The 27,726-nt window shown below is 59.9% G+C and overlaps 2 protein-coding genes across 10 annotated transcripts; one reads left to right on the plus strand and one right to left on the minus strand.

The window, feature by feature from the left end:
* On the plus strand, positions 1-5,075 carry LOC117640881 (GDNF-inducible zinc finger protein 1-like). 9 transcript variants are annotated; one of them, XM_034377845.1, is made up of 9 exons: positions 1-218; positions 719-835; positions 921-1,223; positions 1,353-1,512; positions 1,584-1,748; positions 1,836-1,888; positions 2,333-2,392; positions 2,649-2,753; positions 2,842-5,075. In XM_034377845.1, exons 2-9 carry the CDS (start codon positions 777-779, stop codon positions 3,320-3,322), a joined length of 1,386 nt encoding a protein of 461 aa, XP_034233736.1. In that variant the 5' UTR covers positions 1-218; positions 719-776; the 3' UTR covers positions 3,323-5,075. The 9 variants fall into 9 exon arrangements, with proteins under 9 accessions (XP_034233736.1, XP_034233730.1, XP_034233738.1 ...); XM_034377839.1 differs by having other exon boundaries at positions 3-218; positions 2,839-5,075; XM_034377840.1 differs by lacking the exon at positions 1-218 and adding an exon at positions 239-498 and having other exon boundaries at positions 2,839-5,075.
* On the minus strand, positions 5,071-27,603 carry LOC117641240 (mucin-5AC-like). The gene is made up of 20 exons (XM_034378396.1): positions 27,382-27,603; positions 15,985-16,102; positions 15,207-15,230; positions 14,876-15,003; positions 13,251-13,381; positions 13,013-13,122; positions 12,214-12,927; positions 11,929-12,044; positions 10,051-11,868; positions 8,336-9,362; positions 8,041-8,238; positions 7,786-7,953; positions 7,543-7,705; positions 7,352-7,459; positions 7,149-7,262; positions 6,848-7,039; positions 6,602-6,767; positions 6,405-6,525; positions 6,145-6,314; positions 5,071-6,046 (listed from the first exon to the last, which is right to left on the minus strand). Exons 1-20 carry the CDS (start codon positions 27,457-27,459, stop codon positions 5,762-5,764), a joined length of 5,949 nt encoding a protein of 1,982 aa, XP_034234287.1. The 5' UTR covers positions 27,460-27,603; the 3' UTR covers positions 5,071-5,761.
* Positions 27,604-27,726: the final 123 nt, after the last annotated feature.

A 27,726-nucleotide genomic window follows, 5' to 3' on the forward strand; every position in this document is an offset into this window, starting at 1 on the left:
TTCTCCTCCCCCACCCTCAGCCTCAGCCACGTCGTGGGTCGTGGGGAAAGCGGGGCCAAGCCAAAGGAGAGGGGAGGGGCGGCTGCGGCTGAAGCCTGATCATGTGTTGACCGCCTGTCATGCCAAATATTGCACTTTTACCGCTCAAAAACAGACGGATTATGCTACCTTCGGGTCTTTTACAGGATGTGAAACACGAATTTGATTGGAGCTGAGAGGTAAAGAGCCACTTGACTTGCGTTCGCGGCTAGCCTGCGTTTTGACTGATGTGAAGAGTGGCGAGTGGCGGACGACGCAACGGCTTGCAGAGACAGCAGACGCAAACGTTATCCTCGTCCGAGAGTTTTTGAACCGGCAGTGCAAGAATTGCATGACACATGGAAGGACGAAAGGGGACCTCTCCGTGTGGGTGTGCCCGCGTTTCTCTAGAGTTCGTTTCATCCTGGTCGTCACCTCGGAACTCTGAAACTTCAAAGTGGCAATCACCTGTAGTGAAATGTTATTTTGTCTTTTAATTTTATTTTGTGCTGTTCCTGTTTCATAAAATTCCTGTGTTAAATATCTCTAGATATTGCCTCATGCTTGATGCTTTTCGTTTTTTGGGAATCAAGCCTTTTGCTGGTATTGGGATCATGATCAGATATTAGTGTAGGTCAAGTATAGATTCTCATAACCTACATCAGACCTTAATATGGTAAACTTGTTTGGTGTGTTTCAGATTGTAATTCTTGCGCGCATCAAGTCATCATCGACCCCCTCATTACAAATCTGCAGCAATGGAGGCGATGAACCTGGTTGAAGTTGTCCTCAATCAGGGGACTGACGAAGATAACGAGTATGTGTTTGGCTTTATCTGAGCCATCATACAGAGAGTAAAATTCGTGTTTCATCTTTGTTATTCATTTTATGTGTTTTTCCAGGAGAATTTGTTCTAACCCTCCCAACTCTAGTAAGACAACACCAATCAAAGGTATGGATGAGTCTGTAACCATTACAGTCACAAGAACACCTGGCCGACCTGTTAGTGTTCAAAGAATAGGTGGGAAACCTGCAAACTTTGCCCTCATGTCACCTGCAAGAAATGGCAGGAATTCTGATGCTATACGACTAACACCTAGAGAAGAAATGGTATGCACTGGCTGTCAACGTGTTTTCAAATACAAAGCAGCATTTATACGCCATGAGGCTCAGTGTGGTTTACCGATTGCCTTACGTATGGAAAGGTCAGTGATAAGTCAATTAGTTCTCATTTTGTACTATCTTAGCAATACACCAAGAGGCCAGACTGTTTCACCATTACTTTAGCCATCAGAAGGTAACTCAAGAACTTTTGTCTTTCTGCCATTTTTCAGGGCTGCACTGATTGAAGCTAAAAGACAGGAGAAAGCAGCTGAGATAGAGAGGCGTAAATTAGATGAAAAACATGAAAAAGAAAAACTACCTGATTTTCGTTGTCCAACTTGTTTAAAACAATTCAGTGATAATAATTCCTTTCAAACCCACAATTTCAAAGTGAGTTTTGGATGTTTTTGTTAGAACTATTTTGTAAGTTGGATGTTTTCTACAAAAATGTTATGATGCAGGCTTGTGCGGCAGAAAGAGCTTCGTATACATTTACTTGCAGTGTATGCAAAGCCAAGTTCAAGTACAAGAACCATTTACGAAGGCATGAAGATTCCCACAACAATGTACGGCGGTACAACTGTGATGTTTGCACCACTGCCTTTTTGCGTCCTGACCATTTAAAGGTAAGATAAAGAACCACTGTATTTCTAATACCTCACCCTACTTCAGAGCTATTGTTGTTATTATCTACATCTCTTTTAATGTTTTAGCGACATATGATGCGAATGCATGGTATTGTACAACTCCCAGCCCATAGTGCACCGTAAGTGTTATTTTAATCATTACTTATATTTATGTTTGTAGAAACATGGGTCTTACGAGTCGACCACAGATCTAGGTAGTCTGAAATGAATTCCTTTTTTTAGATATCAACTGTTGCTTTAATATGACAGTACACAATTTAGCCAGAAAAAAAATGCATGCTCCCTTTGTGTTTCTTCTCACAAATGTGTTTGTATGTGTGTTTGTGTTGTTTGTTTCTCCTTAACATTCTATTGGTCTTGAGTTTGTTGTAGAAGGTTATTTCGTATCAAAGATTGCTTCAGATTTCCCATTCATGGTGAAAAGAAGCCATTCTTATGTATTTGTTAGAAAATCATTTTATCAGGGAAAGCCTGAAAGAGAAATGGGATTTAAATTGTTCCTTCACAATATTTTGCTCCGTAGAACAAGTACATGAACTATTGGTTCTGTTTGAATGTCTCAGTGAGAAGATTATTGTGAACCCAAGTCCAGGACCTCAGGCAGCTCAGACTAACTCTTTCATGTGAGTTCTTGGAGAACAATCTGAATGCTGCACTCGCTGCCTAGTAATTTATTTTTATTGTAGTTAGCTTTTGCACTTGATTCGTTCTCTCTATTAGGCATCATGAAAATTGATAATGAATGCTAAATTTGTGTTTGTAGATTCTATTGTAATGTCTCTTTTTTTTTTAGACCAATTGTTGGTAGAGAGCATGTTTAGGTAGAATTGAGAAATCTGTGTCTCATGATTTATGTACCTCCCCTTTATTTCATTCCAGAAAAAATGCTCCCATGCAGTGTCCAATGTGCAATAAAATTCTTAGTCGCAGAGATCATCTTTTGAGGCATTTACGCAATGTTCATCATGCTAACTTAGATTCAAGGTAAGTTATATTAGACCTTAGCACATTAGAACTTCTAGGAACATAATTGATCCATATTTTATTTTGTGCCGTGATCTCTTTTCAGAAGACGGGGGCAAGAATCTGAAGCATTTCCTGGTTCAGATGGTCTGCCAGAATTTGATCTTGGTGATTCATATCAAGATGATGAGGAGGGGAGTGAAAGTCAGAGCATAAAGTCTCATGATGGATTGCTTATTGATGAGTCATTTGAGAGTGTCAAGAGAGAAAATAAATCCCCAAGCCCCATGGACACTGATCCTAAACCTGATAAGGTGACGGTGACTTCGAAGTATTTCAGTAATTCACATGACTTGGAGCCGGTGGGCCCAATAAAGGAAAAGCCACAAAGTAATGGTGCTCAATTAGAAAGGGATATTTCTAATTCATCTTTGAAGAATACCTGTCCTGGGGCTGTTGAACAAATCCCAGATGAAAAGACTGGCCGCATAAGAAGTAGTGATGGTAACCAAAATCTTTTGCCTAATGGGCATGGTGTTCGGAATTCTGAGGATTGGATGACTGACCTTGCAAAGTATAATAGCTGGTGATAAGTTTTCAAAGAATTTGTGTCTATACCTAAAACAAGTCATTACTTGAATGCTCAAATAGGCTTGGATGATCATGGTGTATTATAAAGATAAACATAAAATCTTTTATGGGAGCCACAGCCTCTTGGGTCTTCTTCAGTGTCTCCTGTGGATTGATACACCACCAAAATTTCAAGGTGGTAGAACCGTAACTGCCAATCAGCCAAGACTTTAATTATGCTTGGTGTTTTTTCTTGTATTTCTACTCTTAAATCATGTACTTAAAATGGAGAATCTTTGGGTGATTCTGATTTGAGAATGTGTTTGTGTTACACTAGATTGGTCAGATTTTTTGTGTTTTGGATGGAGTTAAATTTCACATGCTGGCCAAAAATGTAATCATTTTTCCCATCAATGATATTGATTCATTCCATTTTGCTTGTCTTATGTGTCTGGCATTCTGATGTCATTTTAACCTTAATGTATGTTCCTGTTCATTACATAGTGAGTTGTGTAGACATTTAATTAATTTCCTTCCTTTTTCCTTTACTATGTGTGATAAGTAGTAGTCTTGTATGTTTACTCAATCTATGACAAAGTACAAGTTTACCTTAGTAAAATCCAAATTTGGTTGTGGTCATACACATTTGTGTGTTCTATTATTATTTTTGTTAACTGTGTAGCATTTAGTGTGGGAATGTAAATATTTGTTTAGTTGATTCAATTTTTCCATGAGTTTACTGCCAACTTAAAGTTTGTTCGATTCAAACTCATCTGAAAGGTACAAACATGTGTTAATGTTAGTGGCTGCCATCTTTTTTTTATTTACTTTCTTTACTAGCCCTTTTGTTTCATAGTAGTAAACCTTATTGTGTGTGCACATCCGCATGTCACTTCTGAACCTTTTCTGCAGTCATATGTTTTTAGCACTTTGACTGCTAGAGGTCTTGTAGTAAAATGAGATTTTGACCACCTGCCCGGGTGGTGCCCTTGCAGTCCATGTGTTAATCTTTCAAAGCACTTTTCCCTGTGATGACATTTTTTAAAAATATTGTGACAAAAAGCATTCCATATTCCTTCTAAAGGGTTATGCTATACATATGTAGTGAGTGTTCTTGTTGGTGAGAATTAGTGGTTATTCTGAAATGTGTTCTATCAAGATTCAGTATCCTATGTATAATTTATTTGAAAAGCTTGGCATATGTCTATCGTTCCCTTAATTAATACTGATATCAGAGGCCTTTTTTTTTTAAAATAGAAGTATCCATATTTGTAGTATGTGCTGTGTTATGATTACTTTTGTCTGCTTGACTGATGAATGAAGACTGGTTCCAGACTGTATGACTTCATTAAATGAAAATGGTATACAATTCTTACGTATACACAGTGCAGAGACTCTTTCTTTCTTCTTGACTACTGTTTGTACAAGCATAGTACTTCAGTTTTGCAAAGATCACTGTAATGTTCCTGTGTGACTCCCTCAGCATGACCACATCCCTGTGAAACAAAATGCTGGATTTGAGAGATGGGTACAAAAAAAAACTACAAATTAATATTATAATTATATGATATTCTTCACATCCTGAATATTTTAACAATTTAAACACTTAATGTCTGTGATGTGCTACTGGACATGTGCAATTTTTGTGTTTCTTAGTTAGCTTAGTTATCTTGAATATTTTCATTCATTGTGAGACTTTCTTGTCATTTTGCATCAATTGATGTGTTGTTTGTTTTGTTTTTCTATGATTAAATCAAAAGTGTGAGCATTTAATTTGGATTATGGTTCGTTTTATTCTATTCCTATTGCAAACTGCAAAGTTCAGAAAAGTGCAGGAATCTCGACACAAACAATCATTATTTTAATGGCGGTACATTGGTTCTATAAGAACACAATGCCATGGTGTGACATTAGATTGAGCATGCAGTCCTTAAAGCTACATCAAAGCTATCGATATTCAATACTAAGTTGAAACAGGTACTACTTAAAAAATTAAAATTACTCTTCTTAGATGTATTAATATCACTCTTCCTTAGGAAACAGTTCTATTTCCATTGACATATGCATGCTCTTACTACATTTATCACCTCTAAACAGTCAAAAATTAAAGCTATAATACAATACAAACTTAAGTTATGGTAAGCTTTACAAGATCAATCCATTGGCACAGAAAAGACGCTGTTTCCAGCTTTATTCTAACATATCCTGGTTTCCTGCGGCATTATTCCACATCCTGGACACGACAGTCATTTTCTGGAGACTATGGGGGCATAACTGTTGAGTATCACATTCATTGCAGTTGCACAGGGCCATTACTCTGGTCCTGAGTCCAGTGAGGAGGTAGTCATCAGAAAAGGGGACCCTCGTTGCTCCACAGGCCGGGGCAAACAAATTGCCTGGGCATTGCCGAGGGGTTCCAGGCCGGGTTCCAGGCGTACTGGATGAACTGGACACTGGCCCTACCAGCAGCCCTTCTCGTCCGAGCCGTCGCTGCACTCGATGAAGCCGTTGCACACTCGGTTGGCGGGCAGGCACTGGCCCAGGGGACACCGGTGGCCGTTGCAGGCGGTCTTGGCGTCCCGCAGCGCCTGGGCCACCTGGTGCGACACCTCGCCGCCCTCCGTCACGCCGCGCACCCAGCGCACGTAGTTGACCACCTTGGTGTAGACGCCCGGCCGGTCGGCGCGCGCGCAGCCGTACCCATTGCTCGTCACGCCGTGCAGGGTCCACCGGCCGTCCGCTTCCTGCAACGCGACCAAGACCCGTTGACCAAGGCAAGTTGGCGAGGAGAGCGATGAAACGCGTCCACCTTCTCCCATCTGCGGCGCTTTCAAGCGCTTACCTGGCACATGAGGGGCCCGCCCGAGTCTCCCAGGCAGGCGTCCCGCCCCCCGCGGTCGAACCCCGCGCAGAACATGTTGTCCGTGACCCTGTACAGCGGCAGGAACAGCGTCCTGCGGCGACACTCGGCCGTCGAGATGGTGGGCAGCTGTACCTCCTGCAGGGTGTCCGCTGCACGCGCACGCGGGCAAGAAAATGGTTTCGTTAGTTGGGATTTGATCATCGGCGGTGGGGATTGTTGTGGGAACTAGAACTACTCACGAAATACTCGGCCGACTTCGAACAGCTGCCCCCAGCCGACGACGGTGCACATGGTGCCGTCCTTGAGGACGGCGCTGGGCGACGGCAGGCAGATGGGGCGGATGTAGTCGCTGAACAGCACCTGGAAAACATGGTTGCCGTTGCTTCAAATGATCAATTGTTATTATTTGAAGGAGGGACGGGAAGGCGGAACTCACCGGCTCTCGCATCCGCAGCAGAGAGATGTCGTTGATGAAGCCGGCGTCCACGTAGCCGGGGTGGAGCACGACGGCGGACAGCGGCCTCAGCTGCTCGTAGGGCGACGCGAAGTCCGTGCCGCGCCGCAGCGCGCCGAGCCTCGCCACCCAGAAGTCGTCCAGGGCGCTGCGTCAACCCGAACGCCACGCCCAGTTTAGGTCGCTTTGCACACAAAGGAGGGAAGGAAGGGAGTCTGGAGCACTCACTGGTAGAAGCAGTGGCCGGCGGACAGCAGCCAGCGGTCCGAGATGAGCGTGGCCCCGCACTGGAACTCGCCCTCCTTGTAGAGCGCGGCCTGCCACGGCCACGCACCTGGGCCCGAGTTGGTGCCGCCGACGATCCGGGCCCGGCGCCCCGTCAGCCCCGTCGCCAGCGAGGACCGCGAGGACGAGTGAGACCTGGAGCACAAGAGGGGTTGTTCAGTTCCAGTGGCCCGGACGGCAGCGATTTTTTCCAGGAAACAAAGCAAGATAGGGCGTCAGGACGGCAGCGGACGGCAGGACTCACCGGGCCCAGTGCGACGTGGCCTGGGGTCGCTCCCCGCAGAGCAGACTCTGGCAGGACACGCGGAGGGCTTGCCTGCCCGGGCACTCGGACTCCACGAAGGCCTGGTGCCTGCTGCTGGGAAGGACAAGAGACGGTCAGGTCTGCTACTGTGTTACTGCAGTCTCGGCCACCGAGAGCCAATAAGTGCCAACCGCCCTCTTCACCTTCTCTCGTCCGTCGCGTTCCGGGCGTTGATGGCTGTCTCGAAGAACGGCGTGTCGTCCTGGGCCTTGTCCCCGCCGGTGTCGACCAGCTGTGCCGTCGCCACGCCGCTGCAGGACAAGAAGGTCGTTGTGAGGCATCGTCGTCTCTCTCCGGTTTGGAGCTGGCATCGCCTGCTGCTTCGCGAACGTACCTGAAAGTGAGCGCCTTGCACACGACCTCGCCCAGCTGCATGGGGCCCCAGGGGTGGGTGGGGGCCGTGGACTTGCTGCCGGGGCCGGGGTCGCCGCCCACGTTGACGATGCCCCTCGCGCACAGCTTGCCCCACTGGCCCTGGCGCCGCACCATCACGAACCCTGCGCAAGGAGGAGCAAATCGTTGACGGTTTGGACCGCACGGCACACTAGAGTCCAATGTCCGCCCAGGATAGCCTTACCTTGGTTGTGGTACACGAAGTCGTCCGCGGCTCGCGCGTCCGGGGCCACGGAGACGCACTGCTTCTCGTCGTCGCCGTACGGACAGTCGCGCTGCCCGTCGCACAGCTTGGACTTGTCGACGCAGACGCGGGAGCTAGGGCACACGTATCGGCCCGGCTCGCACCAGTCTGCAACAAGAGAGGCGTCCTCGTGTTGGTCGAGGCGGAGGCCTTCACAGGGGCGGCCGTACTGGAGGGGTCCGTCACGGCACTCACCGCAGTTGCTCTCGTCGCTGTAGTCCCAGCAGTCCACCACGCCGTCGCACAGCTTGCGGTGCATGAACTTGGCGCGGAGGTAGTCTGCGCAGGAGCAGCCGCGCTCGTCCGCGCCGTCCACGCAGTCCACGAGCTGGTTGCAGCGCGACACGGCGGACACGCAGGAGCCGTCGCCGCACTGGAGGCCCTCACTGCAGTCTGAGGCGAAGGCAGTGCAAGAAGTCGGGTTAGCTCCCCGAGGGGTGGATTTCACTTTCAGCATCAGAAGGTACATGAGGGAGGCAATCGTGATAACCTGTGGCATTGGCGGCGTCCGCCAGGTCTTCGTCAACTTCCGCACCGCCGCCCGTCGTGGTGGTCGTCGACGGCGTGGTGGTGGGCGGCGCCTTGTGCAGCTCCTTGTGCGGCAGCGCCGCCCCCACCGCGTTGGCCGCCAGCTTGGTGGAGGACGACGACACGGACTTGGCCGGCAGCCCCACGGCGGCGCGAATGGCCGCCACCAGCTGCGCCGTGCGGTTCCGCTGGGCCTCCGTCTTCTCCAGCGGGCTGGGCTCGGGGACTGGGGGCGGCGGTGGTAGCGCCAAGCCCACCCCGAGTGCCGGTGGCGGTGGGGGCTCGTCGGTGGCGTCCGCCAGAAGGCTTTGCGGCGGAGACGTCATGGGGATGGAGGTCGTCGTGGAGGTGGTGGTCGGGGGCGCGGTGCTGGCTGCAGGCCGCGCCTCCGTCGTCGCGAAGGGCTTTGGAGATGGCCTCGGGACGGGGGAGGTCTTGGTTGGAGGCTTTGTCGCAGGCTTCGTCGGGGGCTTCCTCGTGATGCCTGCCGCTGTCTTCAAAGCGGGCTTGATTGGCGTTGAGGCCGGTGGCGGTCTTGTCAAAGGTTTCGCTGTAGAGGGCTTCGCCAGCGATGAGGCGTTCTTCGTCACGGGTTTGCTTGATGTAGTTGGGGGCTTGCTGGACGTTGTACTCAAGTTTGTTTTGGTGGAATTTTGAGGCGTCTTGGCCGCCAGCTTTGCGATGACAGGTCTGGTCACCGAGGCAGCAGGCTTCGGCGGCGACGCAATGGGTACTGGCTTGTGAGTCGTTGGGCTAGGCTTGGTGGAGTTGGGCTTGAGGGCAACGCTGGCAACGCCAGTCGGCTTGTAGCTCGGCTTGCTAACGGCGGTCTTCGTGCTGGTGGGCTTGGTTGCATTAACCGCCACGGTCCGGTGGGGTTTCGGGGTCGAGGACTTGGTCGGGGTGGCGGTGGACTTGGTCGAGGGTGTGGTCGCGACCACTGTCGTCATCGTCAACCCCCCGTCCTGCCCTGCCGGCCCTGCCCCTGGCGCCGCCCCAGGCGCCCCGCCGGCCCCGCCCCCCGGCAACTGCAAGCAAGTACGTCATCCAGTATCAGCGAGCCGCGGCGTTTAATTCTGCGAGTAGCTTCATCTAAACTAGAGTCCAGAAAGGTGGAAGCCGCGCGGCCAATGGATTCGAAGCTATCACTAGGCATTGGTCATTATAAATAAATAATGTTATGTACAAACTATACACACTCTTTGCGCGAGGATCGCGGCCAATTACAAAAAATAAAATTACTGCGTCTAATAAATGAAATGACTAAATGAAAAATGACTGGTGCGGCGACATGTGTCCCGAATGGCATCATCACTGTCACTGCACTCTAACGGGCTCATAATGCAAGTACCTATTGGACGACGCACTTACACTGCGGGCTGCCGGGGAGGACGGCGACGTTGCCGTCGAGGCAGGCGAGGCAGGGTCCTCTGCCGCCAGCGCGGCCATGGCGGCCATTCTGCGGTAACGAGAAAAGTTCTCGACCAACTCTAACCAAACGCGTTCGGAGAGTCTGTCCGCCGCGACCGCTTCCCAGTCGGGACCAAAGTCTACCTTCTCCACCGCAAAGGCGGCGCCAGGAGCGTCGCGCGGTCTGGCCGGGTCCACCCTCGCGCCGTGCATCTTGCCCTGGCGCGCCACAGGACTGAGCGTTCCGGTCGGTGCGGCGGCAGTCACCGGTGACGCAGTGACCTCGGCGTCAGGGGACTTGACATGCACCATCTCCACGTCGTCGCCCTTTTTGGCGGCGAGCGTCAGCACCCTCTCCATGGTGACCTTCCCCTCGCCACGCACTGCCGTGTCCGAGGGCGGCCGCGGCACGGCCACGCCGGTCTGCACCTGGCCCGAGGCCTGGCCCGACGCCTGGCCCACCTGGCCCGGACCGTTCCTGCGCCCGCTGCTGCCGATGTTGACGTTGGTGCGCACCACGGTCTCCTTGAGGCGGCTGCTGGCCTGTTGAGGCCGCGGCACTCGCTGGGCGGACGGCCTCGGGGGGGTGCGCTTGGCGGGGGCGCCCGCACCGCCCGCACGCGGTGGTTGCGCCCGCGGTGGCTGCGCCCGCGTCTGGGTGGACGTCTTGTTGCCGGGCTTGGCCACGCCGCGGCTCGGCGGCGTCCTGCTGGTGACTGCTGCCTGCGGCTGCAGCTGCTGCTTCTTCACCGCCGTCGTGCTTGCCGAGGGTTGTGCGCTCGGGGCCGTGCTGCTGGCGGGTGCGGCCTCCGTGGTGACCCTCTCGATGTGAGCCAAGTTGGTGTGGGCGCGCTGCGGCGTGGGCGCCGGGCCCTCGGGCGGCACGATGAAGTGCGTGATCCTGTCCACTTGTCCCTGCTGCGGCCCAGACTTGCTGCTGTTGCTGCTCGCCGGCGTGGACGTGTAGTGGCTCTGCCTGGACTCCAGCACCAGCTTCAAGCTGGACAGGATCTTGGCGCTGTCTTCCTGCTTCTTCTGCGCGGCGCTGGGCGGCGGCGTGGGCGTTTGCGGCTCTGTAGGGGCGGGGGTTGCGGCCGTGGTCGGAGGAGGCGGTGGACTGGGGGCTGCGAGTGTAGGGGGCGGCAAGGCGGGGGACGCCAGGGCGGGGGCCACAAGGACCGGGACGGCAGACGGCTGCGGCTTGGTCGGGGGCTTCCGGCGCAGCGGCCTCCGCAGGCCCGAGTTCGAGCGGACGGGCAGCAAGGTGACGATGGTCACCGACTCCTCGGACGAAGGCACCGCGGGCTTGACGGTCGTCGTGCCGCCAGTCCTCTGCTCCTCGCTTGGCTGCTGAGGCTTCTCCTCTATCCTTTTCTGTTCCTCCACCTTCTGCTGCTGCTGCTGCAGGAGGTCCACCCGTTGTTGATGTTGCTCATGATGTTGTTCTACTCGCTGCTGTTGATGATGCTGCAGCTCCACTCTTTGCTGCACCGGTTCGCCGTCCTGCCCGATGGCCTGCTTGACGGAGAGCAGGTTCGGGAACTGCTGAAGCAGCGGGAAGTCCGGCAATGCGAACAGCCCCGGCATGCGAATGTTACTGTTCCGCATCTCCGCCTTGGCCACTTCTTGCCTGACGGTGGAGGCCTCTGTCGTGGCGGGCGCCGGCGCGGTGGTGATGGTGGTAGAGGTCGCCGTCGGATTCGTCGCGGCGGTGGTGGTGGTGGAGGCCGTCGTGCTCAACGTCGTGCTGGTGCCGGCACGGCTATCGTCCTTAATGACAATGGACCCACTGCCTGTCTGCAGAATGCTCGTCTCCGAGTCCTCGTCGTCCTCCTCGCCCGACACGATCAACGAGATCTTGGAGATGGTGTCGCCGGGCCGACCGACCGCACCCGGCGCGCTCTGCACACTGGTGGCCACGCCCGACACGACGGGCACGTCCACGCCGACGTCCAAGTCGCCAGCGTACGCGCTGACGGGCTGCCTCGACTGGTTGGTGCGCTCCAGGAGTAGGTCCTGGCGGAAGGCCTCGGACGGGCTGAGGCTGAGGCGGTCCAGGAGCGAGGGGGGCGGCCCGGACGGCGGCAGCGGGGGCGGGGGCGGGCCGTCGTCCGGGATGACTGGCAGCGCCGCGCCGGGCGTCACGTTGATGGAGCCCTCCAGCGCGGACGACGGGATGGCCACAACCTCGGCCACGCCCACCGCAGCAACGCCGTCGTCCTCGTCGCTGGCCGTCGGCAGCAGGATCGGTACCGCGGCAGCTGGAACCAGAAACAAGGGAGGAAGTTGAGTGCTGGGCGCTCCGAGCGTGTCCTAGCGTCCTAGCGCCTGGCCGGTAGGCAACCCGAATGCACCCGTGTGCCGGATACAGGGGGTTGCCTACCAGCCAGGCGCCCTCAGGCTCGCAACTGAAGCGCAGTGACTGCCTACCCGTGGCGACGTGGTGCTGGTGCGTTGGCCGGACGGGCCTCCACGAGGACAGATCGTCGTCGTCCTCCTGGATTGAAATCGGCGGGGACATCGGTGGCGGTCTCCTCGTCGCGGAGCCGCCGTACGGCGCGTTCCACGGGTCCACGATGACATCCTCCTTGGCTATGGGCTCGACCATGCCGGTGGGGTGCGGCGGAGCGTGAGGCGCCACGGGCCGGGCGGACGTCATCCTCGCTGGCTCGGTGGCCTCGGTGGGCGATGGCGGGGGCGATGGCGGGGGCGGCGCCGGCGGCAGGGTGGTGGCCACCTCGGCGTCGTCCAGCGCCATGATTTGGCCGCCGGCTTGGTTCCGGCTCAGTATCTCGGTGGCCGGCGCGCCCGTGAAGGCCCCCATGAACGACCCCGTGAAGGTGAGTGTCGCGTCCTCCCAAGCGGACGTCGGCGCCGTGGTCGTCGTTGTGGTGGTGGTTGTGGTGGTCGTGGTGGTGGTGCGGGCCGGGCGGGCGGACTGCCCTCGGTTGGAGGTGGACAAGACGAGCGGCCGTGTGGTCACGGCGGACAGCGAGGACACGGTGGCTGCGGGGCTCGGAGGGGGTCGTCCGGGCAGCGCGTGGTCCCCCTTGGCGCCCAGCCCGCCCGGCGCCGCGCCCTGCGTCTCCGTGCGAGTCGCGTTCTTCCGCTCCGAGTCCTCGTCGTCCTGGTGCTCTTCATGGCCTGCCGAGAGGTCATCAGTGTGAATACGCAACGTCGGACCGCGCGCGGCGCGCTTCTTCCTCTGCAACGGCCAGCGGCTACTCACGTTTAATGACGATGTGCTCGGCGTCCATCTGCATGTCGGTGAAGGCGATGGGCTTAAGCGCGGTGGCCTCCTGCACCAGCACGCCTTTGGCCACCTCCTCTACCTCGATCCTGCAATCCATCAATCCGAACCCTCTGAGCACCTCGCGTCCCGGCGGCCTAACGGGGTGACGACGCACAGTGGCGCGTGGCGCTGGTTGCGGGCTGTTGGCGACCAGCGGCCAGACAGTCGGACTTACGTGGTGGTGCGCCTGCGATCCAGCTGAAGCCTGAAGAACACGACCAGGGTGGAGCTGCGCAGGCTGAAGCCCCTCACGGAGGCGGAGCGGAGCGCCGGGCCCAGCTCGCTGCGCTTGTAGACGCGGTCCAGCTGACAAACAGCCAAAGAACGGGAATCAGGCCAAGTGGAGAGCATAGGGTGGTGGTCAGCGTCCCCGCCCGCGGAGCGCGAAGTCTCGGGTTCGATACGCACAAAAGGCGAGTCGCGCCATGCGTCTACAAAGCCCAGCGCGGCCCGCCAATCACGCGGTGCATTTGCAGTGCACTAGCAGTGGGCAGGGTAGACACGGTTTATCGTGTTTCAAATCTCACGAGCCTGCCCCCAGCAGCCCGGCCAGCCCGGCCCAGCCCCAGTACACTTTTAAAACCGCCCCTTATCGTTGGCATCGCGCTGCATCGCGCTGCATCGCGCCGCGCGAGTCATCCCGCCTCGCCGTCGGCGTGCCGTTGGCGTGCTCCGTGTTCCGCGTTCGCGGCAGTGTATCGTCGCCATGCACGCCGGGAGCGCGGCGCGCTGCGGCTCGCGCAGCCATAACTGGCATTCCATTGGCTCACTTTTCTTTTCAGCCACTTTGCGCACTTTTTAAGCGTCCCGTCCGCGTCACCGGTGTCACCGGCCGGCGCGGCTCTCTGCTTGAGTCGGCTGCATAATGGGATAAACTACTATATTTCCGCGCGCCGCGCTGCGCCGGCCGCACCGGCCGCACCGCCACGACGCGTGTCGCGTCGCCGTGAAGCGACGCCTGAGAACGCCGCGCTGCTCCGCGCCGCATTGCAACGCGGCAAAGACGCGACGACGACGGCGGCGGCGGCAGCGTCCCGGCAGTCCCGCCCCTCTTCGCCCCTTTCCCTCTCGCTCCCAGTCCCCTATTACTTCAAAAATTGCGCTGTTCTTCAAACTGTTTTTTGCAGACGGTCGTCTGATGCGGCCAGGGGCGGCGCCGCTGCGCACGTTTGCCCGGCGAGAAACGAACCGGCGGCGGAGGCGGACTAAATTAATTTCGTGGCTTGAGGTGGGGCGCGACCCCGGGGCGGGGCGGGGGTGGGGTGGGGCGGGGCGGGGCGCTCTCTCTGGAACTGGAGGCGCTTCTCCTTCCCGCCGCGAGATGGTCGCCAGTGACAAGTAGTGCAATGGCAGGCCGGCGTTGTTGTGCCGCCGTAATGGCCTCGTCATGGCCTCACTTTGATAAGCCCGCAACCTCTGGACCACGACGGAGAGGGCCGCGACGGTGTGGTTGCCCCTGGCATGCCCCTGGCGCGCGGGCAATAGCCACTCCAGCCGATGCACTCACGAACGGTGGCCCGCAGACGGAAGTCCTTTTCATTCTGAGGCATTCTCATTGATGAGCAGAAAAACGCCCCGAATGGAGCAGGCCCACCCTGTACGGGCATCGCGGGGCCGCGATGTGTGTGTGTGTGTGTGTGCGTGCGTGCGTGTGTGTGTGTGTGTGCGCACTCGAGCTGGCGGCCTTGACATTGGGGCACGGCGGCACGGCGCGGCAGGTGCGTCTATTCCCTTACTCGCAGTGGCGTGTGCAATAATGAAAGGGCGTTTCCCGTCTTTGCAGTGCTCTGCGATGCTCACCAGGGTCGTGTAGAAGCGGGCCGCTTGCTGGAAGGCGGCAGACGACGAGTTGAGCAGGGCGAGCTGCAGCTGCGGCGCGGAGGGCGCGCCGCCAGACACCTGCAGCCGGCCGTCCAGGACGATGTCCGCTGCGGCCGCGGCAAAGAGGAAAGAGCAGTCAGCGGACAGGGAAGCGCAGGGAACGAAGGCGGCAAAACGCCGTTTCCATTCTGCGTCCTCAGTACATGGACTTCACACCACCACCACCAAAGTCAAGCTTCTAGAAAAAATAAATGAAGAACTGTTTACACAGCAGGGTCGGCTTGGCTTTTGCCTGGCAAGAAGTACTCACTGTTTCGGGCGTCGATCCTCATGGCTGCAACAAGAAGAGAAAAACAGACATCAAACTCGGCTCACTCACACTCTCATCACGATTGGCCACGCCGGCGGCAGGGCAAAGTAGAGTCCGTCTCTCTGTCTCTCCATCTCTCTCCCTCTACTCCGGAGTCTCTCATCGGCCGACGTCGCCGCTCCGAGACTCAAAGCGCCGCGCCGAGTGCCACTATTGCCGGTCGGCGTTTCCAATTGTAATTATTTTCGCGTCAAGTAATACCATCACTGGCATGGGAGTAGGGCCCCGTGGGGGCGGCAAAGGTCAGCACGCGCAGCGTCTCCTGGCGAGGCGCCCCTGCCTCCCTCGCACGTCCGCCGATCGGAGAGCTCGGAGAGGCAGGCGGATTGGCCGGAGAGCGACACGCGCGTTCAAGTCTCCCAGAATGAGGGTCGTTCATCGCGCCGCCTTCGTTGCGAACTACCGGCAGGCAGGGACTGTCTCTCTCGCACTCATGGGGCGTCCCGTGTGGGTGCGAGAGAGACGGAGTGACGAAGCACTGGGGGCTGTTTGCCCTATCGCGGTGTGGCTTTGAGGAGCTATCGCCGGCCTTCCGCAAATAGCGAGGCTTCGCGCTGCGCAGAGCGCCGAGCCGAGCGCAGCCAATCCGGATCTTCCCGCCAGCCCGCCCGCCGAGGAGAGGCGCCAACGCCCCCGAAACTGGCGGCCGTCTCTCTCTGCGGCTCGCTCCGCCGCTCCGCCGCTGATTGCGGTTCGACGGTTGGACGGTTGGACTTACCGCCGAGGTAGATGGCGAGTCCAGCGATGCATAGCACGGCGATGACCACGAGCGCCACCGCCAAGGCCAGGAACACGTCGACAGGCCGCGCCTCCCGCGTGGCCCAGGACGAACCGCCCTGCAACAGAGAGAGGGAGAAGAGCGTGACAGTGCTGTCGGATTCCAACTCAGTGTCCGCGAGTCCGAGTCCGAACGCGGCCGCGGGTTTCAATGGCGATTGGCCACGGCCGGCCCAGAAGACTGATTCCGAGAGCCGTACGTTTTTCGTGGCTCTGTCTCTCTCGCACCCATGCGGAACGCCTCATGAGTGCGAGAGAGACAGAGCGGCCAAAACGACCCTCGGAATCAGTCTGCTATCCCCAGGGTGCGCGTTGCGCTGGACTTTCGGCTTTCGGGGCGCCGCCGTGGAATCCGCTTTGTGCCCCTCGTGGATGCCAGTGCACTGGCGGGAACCGGCATCGCGGTCAAGTTTAACATGCGTAGGACTGCTGGGCCGGCCCGGCCGCCCACACAAAGGCCGTCGCCGTGGCCCCTTTGCCTGTCGCGGACTTCCAGGCCGGACGGGTCGGACCCGCGCGGCCTCAATGCCCGTCCCGCCGTCCCACCACCGCGGCGGCGACCTTCTTGTCCTGCTCGCGGCCACGGTGTCATCCTGTCATAAGTCACTTGGTATTTTTGTCTTTTTCTGTCTTTCCAGATCCGTCGTAGTTCTCCTCTCACTCTCTCACACACACTCACTCACTCAGACGTAGTAACACACGACGTGCGCACGCTCACACAAAACAAAGTAGTAGACAAATTGTTGTGAATATAAGTGTGAGAACGGGTGTGTACTCTGTTTAATCTTAATGTGCGCGGTCCCTTTAATCACGCGGTGTCGGGCCCTGCGCCCCGCCCCGCCCCGCCACGCCGGCCGTGCACGGTGGTGCAGTTCGTGGGTCTGGCTGGGCCACGGCATGGCAGGGCAGCGCGGCAGGGCACGGCGGCGTGGGACTGCCCTCGAGGATAGAGCTGTGTGCTCGCTGCTCGCCGGCCTGCCACATCATGGCGGATGCCGGCTGGCCTGAGGAGTGGCGGGCCGTTGCGGTGGGCGAAATTGAAATTGCTGTTCCCAGACTGTCTGGTCTGCCCCTCAAAGTCCACCGCCTTCCCGTGCCAGCTCATCCCGGTCCTGGAGGCCCGGGGCCCTGCCGGGGCCCTTCTAGAGCTAACCCGGTGGCCTGGCTCGACGACTCGACGCCGTGCTCGGCGCCATTGCCCTTCCTCCTCCGCCAGCGACCGCCCCGAGGGGCCCGCGTCGCCGTCGTCTCGTTGACGAGCTCCTGCTCGTGTGCTCCACACACTGCGCGATGAAAAGCCGACCGAATTAACATACGTTAGTTCGGGCAGGTGCCGCGGCGGGGAGCGGCGCGGGGAGCAGCGCGGCACGGCGCGGCACGGCGCGGGGCTGCCCCGAGTAATGGGCTAACGGTGCCGCAGGGCCCACATGCAGCCGCCGCCACGCCACGCCGCCGTGCTGCCGGGGTCGGGGCTACGTTACGTGGAGCTCCACGACGAGGACCTTCACCTTGGCATTGGCGTCGCGGCGCGTCGCGGCGCGGCAGCGTCAACCAGGTCGGCCAGGGGCTCCGCGTTGGCACCGCGTTGGCACCGCGGCCACATCACCCCTAATGGGGCGCCCGGGGCCACGGGGCAGGCACGCCGCCCGTCCGATGAGTCTGTCGCACTCGTGGGGCGTTCCGTACGGGTGCGAGAGAGACAGCCACGAAACGGGCCGGCTTTTTCCGGTGTAGGTGTCCGCTAGCTTGCGCCAGCCGTGTGTCGCGGCGTGTCGCGTGCCCGGACTCCAGTCGGCGACTCGGCGGCACGACTCACGACTCTTTTAATTGAACAGGGCCTGCGCTCGGCGGGTCGGGGCTCCGCTCCGTCGCGGGCCTCGCCGCCATGCTGCCGCGGCGAGGTTCGGAGGGTCGCCGGGAGGATGTAATTGACCTTGCGACCGTCGCGCGAGGTGTGAGCCGGTGCCGCTCTGTCCGGTGTCGTCACCCTCCTCGAAGACGGGCCGCTCGGCGGAGACAGCGACATGCAGCGGCGTGTGAACGCGACCGTGCCGGGCCTGGCCGTGCCGTGCCGTGCCGAGCCGGCAACTGGCATCGCGGATACGCCTTTTGCGCTAACGGTGCCGGATTATACGTACCGTGGAATGGCACGGCGCCGCCTTGCGCCGCACGGCGAGGCCCACCTGGCAGGCGCGGTCCTAGCCACTGCCAGCCGCGCTACCTCACGCCGAGCTTGAGCTTGGCGTGCTTGGCCCCGGCTTGACTTCTATACGGGGTGCGCGCACGCCCTGCTGCACGCCAAGTAGAGGCTGACGCCATGATCACGGCCAGGATCACGGCCACGCCCCCGCCGCCACGTGCCGGGCCGAGGCCGGGCCGTAACGGGGACTCTGTGCTCATCGGCGGCCGCCGCCCTGCGAGTACCTGCGAGTGGAGTAGGATCCGTGGCCGCGCTCCTCTGGATCCACAGCACTGTTGCCGCGTCGCAGCCTCGCCGCCCATCAGTCAGTGTCAATCAACATCATCAGAACCCCATCAACGGGACGACAAAAAATGATGCCGAGGCGTAAATACGGGAATACGCGTTCGACGGCGGGGCGGGGTGGCGAGGCGGCGTGGGGCGTGTGCCAGCCCGGCCGGGCCGTCGCGGGCCCCGGGGGTAACGGGAACATGACATCTGTAGGCGGACTGCGCGGTGATGGGGTCTCGGAAGGTCCTAGCGTGCCGCGGCGTGGCGCGGCGCGGCGCGGCCCCACAGTTCAATGAGCCCCAGCGGATGTAGCTGGGCCTCTCAATACCGAATACGCAGTCGGCCTGGCGGGCTGGCGGGCAGGCAGGCAGGCGCCCCGCGTGCGCTGTGCATACATCCTGCCTGCTTGACGAGGCGGTCGAGATGGAAGCCGTGATCCGGAGCACTGGGCACTGTCGGCCACTGCTGCGCACCACCAGCCTCACAATTGTTGAAATCCTGCATCTCATTCCGGTCTGCGGTTCGTTCAGTCACTGCGCAGCGCCCTCTCCACGGGGGCGGACGCTCTTTGTTTTCCCTGAAAGCGGGGCAAGGGACCGGCGGACTGTCGCATGGCGCGCCACGGCGTTCGCTGCGTTCGCATGCGGGGATAGCAAAGTGGCTCGGGAATCACCGTCATTTGAGCGAGCTAATTAAAGCCTGCCTGCCCTGCCGGTCGCCCTGTCCCTTTCCAGCCGCAGCCTTCTTCCAGCCTTCCAGACTTCCAGCGCCACAGATTCAAGACTTTGATAGGCGCGACGGTCTAAGGCGCCCGCTGAGTGGCTGACTTGGGCGCGACGCCCGTCCGAAGCGGCTCTAATTATTTTATTTTTCTCGCAATTCCCTTTTTCCTCAAACAAGGGCGCGGCACGGCGACTTCCCAACGCCTTCCTGAAGGCCTGGGGTCCGAAGGGCCGCGGCGGTAGTCATCGACCTTGGCCCTGGCCCTTGCGGCCCTTGGGGCCCTTGGCCGGTGGTCCTCGCCGAGGCCCCGAGGCGCGACAGCACGGCCAGGGGATTAGCCCAAGGACGCCACACCAGCGCATCGTAAATCCCTCATGAAACCCTCGTCGTCTCGGTCCAGTCCAGCCTCCTTCCTGTTCCGAGGTGGAGTTTACCGCCGCGGCGGTTGGCAGGACTGCTAGACCGTCGAGCGCGGGCTTCCCCTCACCGCATGCACTCGGCTGCAACACTTCCAAGCCGAGGCGGCTAAGGCGGCTACACTGCCAAGATGACTTATCATTCATTGTTGCAGGCCCGGGCCTCGTTATCGCGATGCTGTTGTGAGGCTCATGTGTGATTTTCTCAGCGGTTCATTACTCATTACACGCAGTGCAGGCCGTCGTGTTCTCGCGCCTCTCGCCCTCCGTCGCGACCACCGCATCTGCATGGCTGCGGTGTGTGTGTGTGTGTGTGTTTGTTTGTTTGTTTGTTTGTCGACAGTAACCATGATCATGATTGTGATTGATGCTCCCTACAGCGACGACCACTTTTCCCGCCATCTTGGTCGCGGCATCGCGGGGCGCGGCGGCGGGCGCGGCGGGGCGTCGTTTCGCGTGTCCCCGAAGCGAGTCTTTGTCAGCCGCCACGATAATGATATGCTTTGTGAGGGCGAGGGCCCCTCTCGACGGCGTGCAACGGTTCCCCGGCAGGCCGGCGGACCTCGACAGCAACAACGCGACGCGACAACCGACGCGCCGCGCCGGCAGTAGGCCCTTGTTCGCCCTGCTCCAGCGATAGGGTTGTACTGCGTTTGGGAACGCGACTGGAGCGGCGCGCACACACACTCGCACACACGCACACACACACATACACACACACACACACACAGCCTATTCGTGTCGCGGACACATTGAGCGGCAGCGCGACAGTAGCTGAAACACGTAACAGGTGGGGCTGGTCGTCGTGTGTTGTTGGGGTTCGGAGCGCGGTGCTGCCTGGCGGCTCTGCCTGGCGGCCCTTGCCTGGCGGCCACGCCCACTTAACGGGCGCTCCGCGGCATGACCGCGAGCAGTGGCTGGCTGGCTGGTTGGCTGGCTGGCTGCCGGGCTGACCGAGCTGGCGGTGACGGCCTGCCCCGGAATGTGTGACGTACAGGGCTGCGGTTTTGCAGCGCGAGGCGTGGGTGGGCGGTGCACTGGTGGTTTCCGCGCGCGGTTCGGCGTCGCCCTCTCTTTCTCTCACCAGCGCGACAGGTTTCGTGGATCTAAAGCAAAGCACGCGCAAAAACGTGTGTACCCACCAGGATAGTCTCGTCCGGCGACCACCGGCCGGCTAGCAACAGCTCAAATTAAGCAGACGGACTAATAGCAGTGGGCCGGCGCGGGGTCGGCCCGCCCTGGCCGCGCCACGCCCCGGCCGGACCTTAGGCCGGGGCGCCATCTAATGAGGATCAAATGGGGCGCGGGGCGGCGGGACGCGGGACGGGTCGGCGGGCACGATCGCGGAACCGGCGGCAAAAAGAGGAGCCTCCGCGCCGAGCCGAGCCGCACTGCGCGAGAAAACTAACGCGCTGTGCTGCGGAGCCATGCGCCACTAAAACATTATCCCGAGCACGACCACGACCATGAAAATGAGCCTGCAGACTGATTCCGAGAGGCGCTTTCGTCGCTCCGTCTCTCTCGCACCCGTAAGAACGCCCCATGAGTGCGAGAGAGAGCCTCGGAATGAGTCTGCTGGGCGTTATTACGCCGGCCAGCGAACGGGCAGCCATCCTCGGACATAAACGAGTGCAGGCGGAGGGGCGGACGGCTATCACGATTCTGCGTCGGGGCGGTCGGGACGGCTGGGACGTCTAGGGACGCCGCCGTCGGTATCAGGGCGTCGGTGCTGGCGGTGCTGGCGCGCCTAGATGAGATCCACGGCGGCCCACGCCCCCGGCAGGCCTCGCCGATGCTCTCTCACCCCTTTCCACGGCCGGGCCCCACGGCGCTGCGGGCGTGAGCCGTGAGTGGCCTCCACTGCACTTGATGAGGATCACTGCAGGTCGGACACCGCGGCGGCCGGGACACCTGCAGGGCGAGCGGGAAGCGCGCAGAAGGCGGTCAAGGGCCTGGAGCTGCAGCCCGAACCAGTGCACCGCCCTCTTTGCCTCTCAGCGAAACGGCCGCCGGCGGCGCCGGCAGTGGCGTTCGAACCCGCGGCCCGCGCCTACATGCTGCCGTCTCCGCGTCCCGTTGCGCGTCGTCCTAGCCCACATTCGCACCTGCGCGCCATCTGCTCGGCGGCAGCACCGCGTCGCGGAGGACGGCGTCGAGGACACGCGGCCGTCCGAGCCACAAACGAATTCCTCGACGACGCCGTCCGAATGCCGCCATTCTCCACGGCCGCTGGGCAGCAGTCTCCACGCCGACCGGGCGGGGCAGGCGGGGCAGGCGGGGCGGGGCGCCTCTCCTTCGTCCGCCTACCGACCCGCTTGCCCTTTTTGCCCTCCTTGCCCTCCTTGCGCTCCTTCAAGGAGCCTCCCTGCCCTCCGCACACACTCGCCACGCACTCGCCCGCTCATTTTCGCCCGACTCGTAACTCTGTCCGCTGCACTGCAGCGCTCTGCAACCGGGTTGTAAATCAAGCTTCGATGTCCGCACCATTATTACCGTTTCCAGGCATTCGGGTAGCCGGGCAGCCAGGCAGCAGCCAGGCAGCCTGCAGACTGATTCCGAGCGTCGTTTTCGTCCCCCTCTCTCTCTCTCTCTCTCTCTCTCTCTCTCTCTCTCTCTCTCTCTCTCTCTCTCTCTCTCTCTCTCTCTCTCTCTCTCTCTCTCTCACCTGTGAGACGTCGGATGTGGGGGAAGGAGACAGCGACGAAAACGACTCTCGGAGTAAGTCTGCCGGCTGAGGTGCTCATGCTCGGCGAGCAGGACGCCTCGGACAGGAATACGAATAAACATTATCGCAAGCGCCTCCTCTTGCAGTGCAGGTCGCGCTGCGGCGCGCTGAGTGGCGCGGTCGGTGGGAATTAGCCGTGCAAACGGGGTGTGAAAGAATGAAAGAGACCCCCGCGGGGCGGGGCGCGGCGGGGCGCCCAGACAGCCTAAAGACGGCCATTGTGCGTCGCGAGTGTGAGGAATGCGCAGTCACTAGTCAGCCTGGAGGCCTGGCTCTGGAGGCCTGGCTGGAGCCCTGGAGTGCTGGAGGCCTGACTGGAGCGACGCAGCGGTAGCGCTGCCCACCGTAGCCGTCTACACACGCTACTGGAACCAAAAGATAATGCCCGCCATCATCGTCGCCTCATCGCCTCGCTGCGACACTTTTTACTCCCCCCCCCCCACGTCGCCGCGCTCAAAATTTGACAGTGAAGGGGAGGGGGGGGGCTGCAGCAGCAAACAAGCGGCCGCTAGTTGCGATGGAAAAACTAGGCGCCCTACTTGCGTCCGGCCTTTGGCTGCTTGGCAGTGCCTTGGCTGCCGCGTCGCCTTCAATTGCAGGGCTGACAACCGATGGGCGGGGGGGACTGCCACCTGCCTGGAGCAGCCTGCCAAACCGACAAATTGTTATACCGGTACCGCCTGCCGCGCCTGCCTGCCGCCAGTGACACCAGCGGCCAAAGAAACAGAGACCTCTGTTTCGTTTGCCGCGCATCTCGACAAACGGTGAAGCGCGGCACCGCTGCGGCCTCGGCTGCGGCTCCCCAGACACCCCAGACACCCACACTCCGCGCCCGCCCTCTCTTCCCCAGCACGGCATAGTTTGCATCTCGTGTCGCAAAAAAAAGAGCAGTCTAGAAAAAAGTGTACCTTTTTAACAATTTTCTATAACGTTACTTTTGTGACCACCTGTCGGTTCGACTGCGTGACAAATCGACGACTGTCTACCGGGTTATGGGTCCGTAAAAAGTCAACTCCAAACAACACAAGAACCGAAAATAATGTCGCGATTATTTTGGCCGACGATGCGGCCCTTCCTGTATCCTGTCTCCCCGAGTGATTCCGCTCGGCAGTGGTCTGGTCGATCTGTCTCTCTCGCACTCGGGGCGCGTCCCGTCCCGTCGTGGTCGGAGGGAGACAGAGCGACGACACCGCTGTTCGGTTCGGGGCCAGCCTCCTCCTGGCCTCTGGTCCCTCCGGTGTTGGCGGCCCGGGTACTACTTATTTTGAAATCCAAACAATGGCGTCGTCGGGGCAACAGCTGATGGAGCGTGAACACCGCGAACACTGAACAGCACCGCACTGCCCAGCACCCTGGCCTTTGCCCCGCTGCACCGCTGCACCGCTGCACTGCCAGGGCCCGCAGGGTGGCGCGCCACACTCGGACAATCCCGGCCCGGCGGTCACTCCGGCGCCCTTTCGTCCCGTGTTCCTTGGGTTCCTAGTGTGGCGGTGGCGGCGGTGCGCCGCGCTCTCGAACAATGCGGGTCGATGCGCCGTGCCGGCCGTGCCGCGGGGATTCCGTGAACGTGGAGTATCGCCAGTCGACTAATTAAAAAGCAGGGCATTGCTCCGGTCAAGGCTCCGGGGCCCGGGGCCACGCCGTCGACGCGAGCCCCGCGAGCCCCTCCCGAATTGCCGCGGCTTGCGGTTTGCATTTCCGCGCTCCAGCCACTCCAGCCGCAGCAGCGGCCCAACAACGATATCACCATCAGCGGAGAGCTCGCCTTCGTGACTGGCAATGACAACGACGTGTACATAATCCCCGGCCGGCGGAGATTGGAACCCGTTACCGCGGCGTCGGCGGCTGTGCCGCTACCCATTCACCCACGCGTGATCGGCCCGAGTATTGATGTGAACAAGGGACAAGGGTGCCACTGCCGCTCGCTGCCGCCGCCAGGCCGTCCAGGCCGCTGCCCCAACAGCACGAGGTGAGGCGCCTCCGCTCCGCTCCGGTGCGCCCCGGCCCTGCAGGCCCTGCAGGCCCTGGAGCTGCTGGCTCCTGTCCCGGCAGCACAAAGCCTCGCCCTGCCTCGCCCTGCCTCGCCCCCACTGGATCTCGCTCGACGCGGTCTCAGCAATAAATCTCGCGATGCACCGTTACCATGGTTACCGGCGTTACCGGGGATACTCCCACGCTACCTTGGACCACCTCAGCCCGTGCATGTTTCCGAATGGCTCGTCTTGTTCCGCTGCCAGCGGGAGGCCCCGGCCTGCAGGGTCAGCCTGTCTCTCTCGCACCCGCTCGGGTCGTCCCATGAGTGCGAGAGAGACAGGCCGACGGCAGCTTTGCGTGGAATCACCCTGCTGCCCCGGCCCCGCAGCGCCCTGCCCGGGAATGCTGCCGGCGCCCCCGATACCACGACGTCCTCCGCGCCACGCACCGCGCCACGCCCGCCATCTTGGCAGCCCCGCGGCCCGTGCCGCCCAAGGTGCCGCCTGTCGCCACCACGCCGGCTGGAATCCGAGGGGGCGTGGCCGTGGCTCACGTCGAGCGGCCAAATTCGAACGCGGCGACGTCGTCGTCGTCGTGGTGGTGAACCCGTCCGACGGGACTGCATCCCGTCGTCGCAGCGTCACGTCCTGGTCGTCCCGGCGGGACGTGCCCTTGCCCTAACGGCACGCGGCGCCCGTGCGTCCGTACGAGAGCGGTGGCCGACCGGCCGGCCAGTCGCGGGGTTAGACAATCCAGCGCACGTTACTCAATTCCATTGCGCTTCAATTTAGGAGGACCGGCTTCCAGATCCGGTCTCCACTCCAAGCCTGGCTTCCAGCCTGGCTGCCTGGCTGCCTGCCTGCCGGCCGCTCCTCTGGCCGCCGCATCTCGACGCCGCATCTCGCTGCTTGATGCTGATGCTGCTAGTTTTATTAGTTGTGACCGCCAGCAGGCTGCCTGCAGTGTGCATGCACTGCAGTGAACCGGACAGCGCGGGGAAAATATGCAGACGGCATTCCTATCGGCACCTCCTCGCCGACCTGGCTGCCCGCCTGGCTGCCTGACTGCCTGGCTGCCTGGCTGGCCGCGGTGCAGAGCGTATAAATAAACTGTAACCCCAATACCTCGGGGGATTCTGTGCGGGTATTTCAGACGTCAGTCGTCCAGCTAGCCAGTCTGCCGGCCGGCCGGCCAGACGTGCAGACGGACGGACGGACGGACAGAGCTGCAGTTCGGCTGTGTCATTAGAGAAACTGCTCGACATCTGTCAAATTGAGTTATCTAATGGATAGCAGACCGTCGGAACACGGAAGTGCAAAATAAACCCGAGGCCCCCGCGCCACCTTTCGCTGCTGGCCCTGTTGGCACGGCTAGCGTGCGAGGAGTCTGCCGTCTGCCCCCGCCGCGGCCGAGAGGAGCACTGTGACGGTGCCAGCCGCCTAACGCGCGTCCGCGACCGCGGCGTTCTTTTTCTTCCTCTCTTGGCGGCGTTCGTGCTTTTTCTCTCGCTCCCTCCGGCAATGAATAATTGTGTCCGTCGCGCGATCTGCCGCCAAGGGACCAAGAGAAGGAGGATCGCGGATCGCGAGATGGTTGCGGTATCTGGCTTGTTTATCGACGCCTCGCGGCCCTGGCGGCCCTGGCAGTCCTGGCCCTGCATGGGCACGGCCGGCGCGGCCGGCACGGCGCGGACAAAGCGCTGGGCCTACCGGCCTGCAGGCCTGCACCGGGCTGCCGGGCCTAGAGCGGAATGCGGCAATGCAGCGCATCGCACGGGACGATAAGGCAAAGGCAGGGGCAAACTGAAAGGCCGCTACAGCAGCGGCCCGACGGCCCGCGCGGACGACTTAATCTGCTTCGATGGGCCGATTCGTCGTTAAGCCCCTCGTTAAATACGCGCAGCGGTGCGGTGCGTGCGGCATTGACACCTCGGCCGGCCCTTCACTCCCTTCACGGTGCAGAGAGCCGCTCTGCACGGCATGGCCTATCAGGCAACGCTCCCCCCGAGAGCATTACTGTGTCCGCCGATAGCGCCGCCATTCGCGACGCGCCACCGATTTCGCAGCGGTCTCTCTCGCACCCCTGGGACGCGCCTGGGACGCCCCTGGGACGCCCGATGCGTGCGACAGAGACAGAATCAGTCTGCAGGAGAATGTCCTCCGGCACGGCACCGCAGGCACTCCCTAAAACCGAGCAGAGGAGACGGCGAACACGTCCAGTGGGGGGAGGGGGAGCTTTAGTTTGTTTCCTTTTGCCCTGCGAATTAGCTGTTGTTATCGCCACGAGAAGACTGCTGTTGCGACGTTCCCGCACTCGGTGGTTTATAATGCGCGAGGCGCGTAGCAGCGTGGCGCATCTACAGCGGTAATAGTAATTGCACAATCTGAGTTGCATTTGCGTCGCCCTGTGTGTGTGTGTGTGAGGCAGCGCGTAAATTGAATCGGCCCGTCTTCCCCCTTTCTCACACCTTCCAGCCGTCACTCCATCCGTTTCGCACGATTCGTTAGATTCCGCTGCGAGGCTGGGGCTGCCCGGGGCTGGGCTGGCCCCTGCCCCCTGCACTGTAGGCCGGACTACACCGAGGGTCCGCCGGAATTAACATAGTTCCTTTCCGGCCCGGCATTGGCCTTCGAGACGCACCGCCGTTCTCCTAATCACTGTGGGAAAGATCAAAAGCCACGAAAAAGGTGGTCGAACTGAGGTTCGAACCCGGCTGCGGCGTCGTCGTCGGCGGGGCTGCGTTCGCGCGCTGGGAGGCTGAGAGCGCCGTACATTTGCGCGTAGGCAACCCGCACCGCCGGCGCGCGCGGCCACCGCTCTGCTGCCTACCTTGCGTTACCATTACCATTAAGGGCCAGACCGAAATTGATCGTATGCCGTTTCGGGCCCGACACATGCTCGCCTGCACTGCAAAACGAGACATGGCCGTCCTGACTAGGGTGACACGTTATACCGGCGGAGACGAACCTCAAGCGGCTCGGAGCTCGCGCTGGCGGCCCATCCACCGACACGACGGCTGGAGACACTTACGTGCAGGGAGCGGGAGTGGTGCGAAGGCGGGTAGCGGGCTGTCTCCATGGACCACTTGTGCACCCCGTTGAGCGCCATCGTGCACTGGCACTGCACTGCACACACTCACTCGCGAACGACAACGACAAGGGCGCGAAGAAGGCGGGCGTCACCGCGGCATGACGCTGCGAGACGCGGCGTGTGTCTGGGCCGGCGGGCGTGGCGGGGCAGGGCGTCGTCCTCCGCGCTTGGCCACTCGCGAGGCACTGCACTGCGTCCCGGCCTGCGTCCCGGCCTGGACGGCCTGGAGGAGCCTCTCTCTGCTGGAAGCCCCCCGGCGGGGAGAGGGGGGGGAGGAGGCACGCC

This window comes from Thrips palmi, unplaced genomic scaffold (assembly GCF_012932325.1).
Source record: "Thrips palmi isolate BJ-2018 unplaced genomic scaffold, TpBJ-2018v1 HiC_scaffold_15, whole genome shotgun sequence".
NCBI classification, from domain to species: domain Eukaryota; kingdom Metazoa; phylum Arthropoda; class Insecta; order Thysanoptera; family Thripidae; genus Thrips; species Thrips palmi.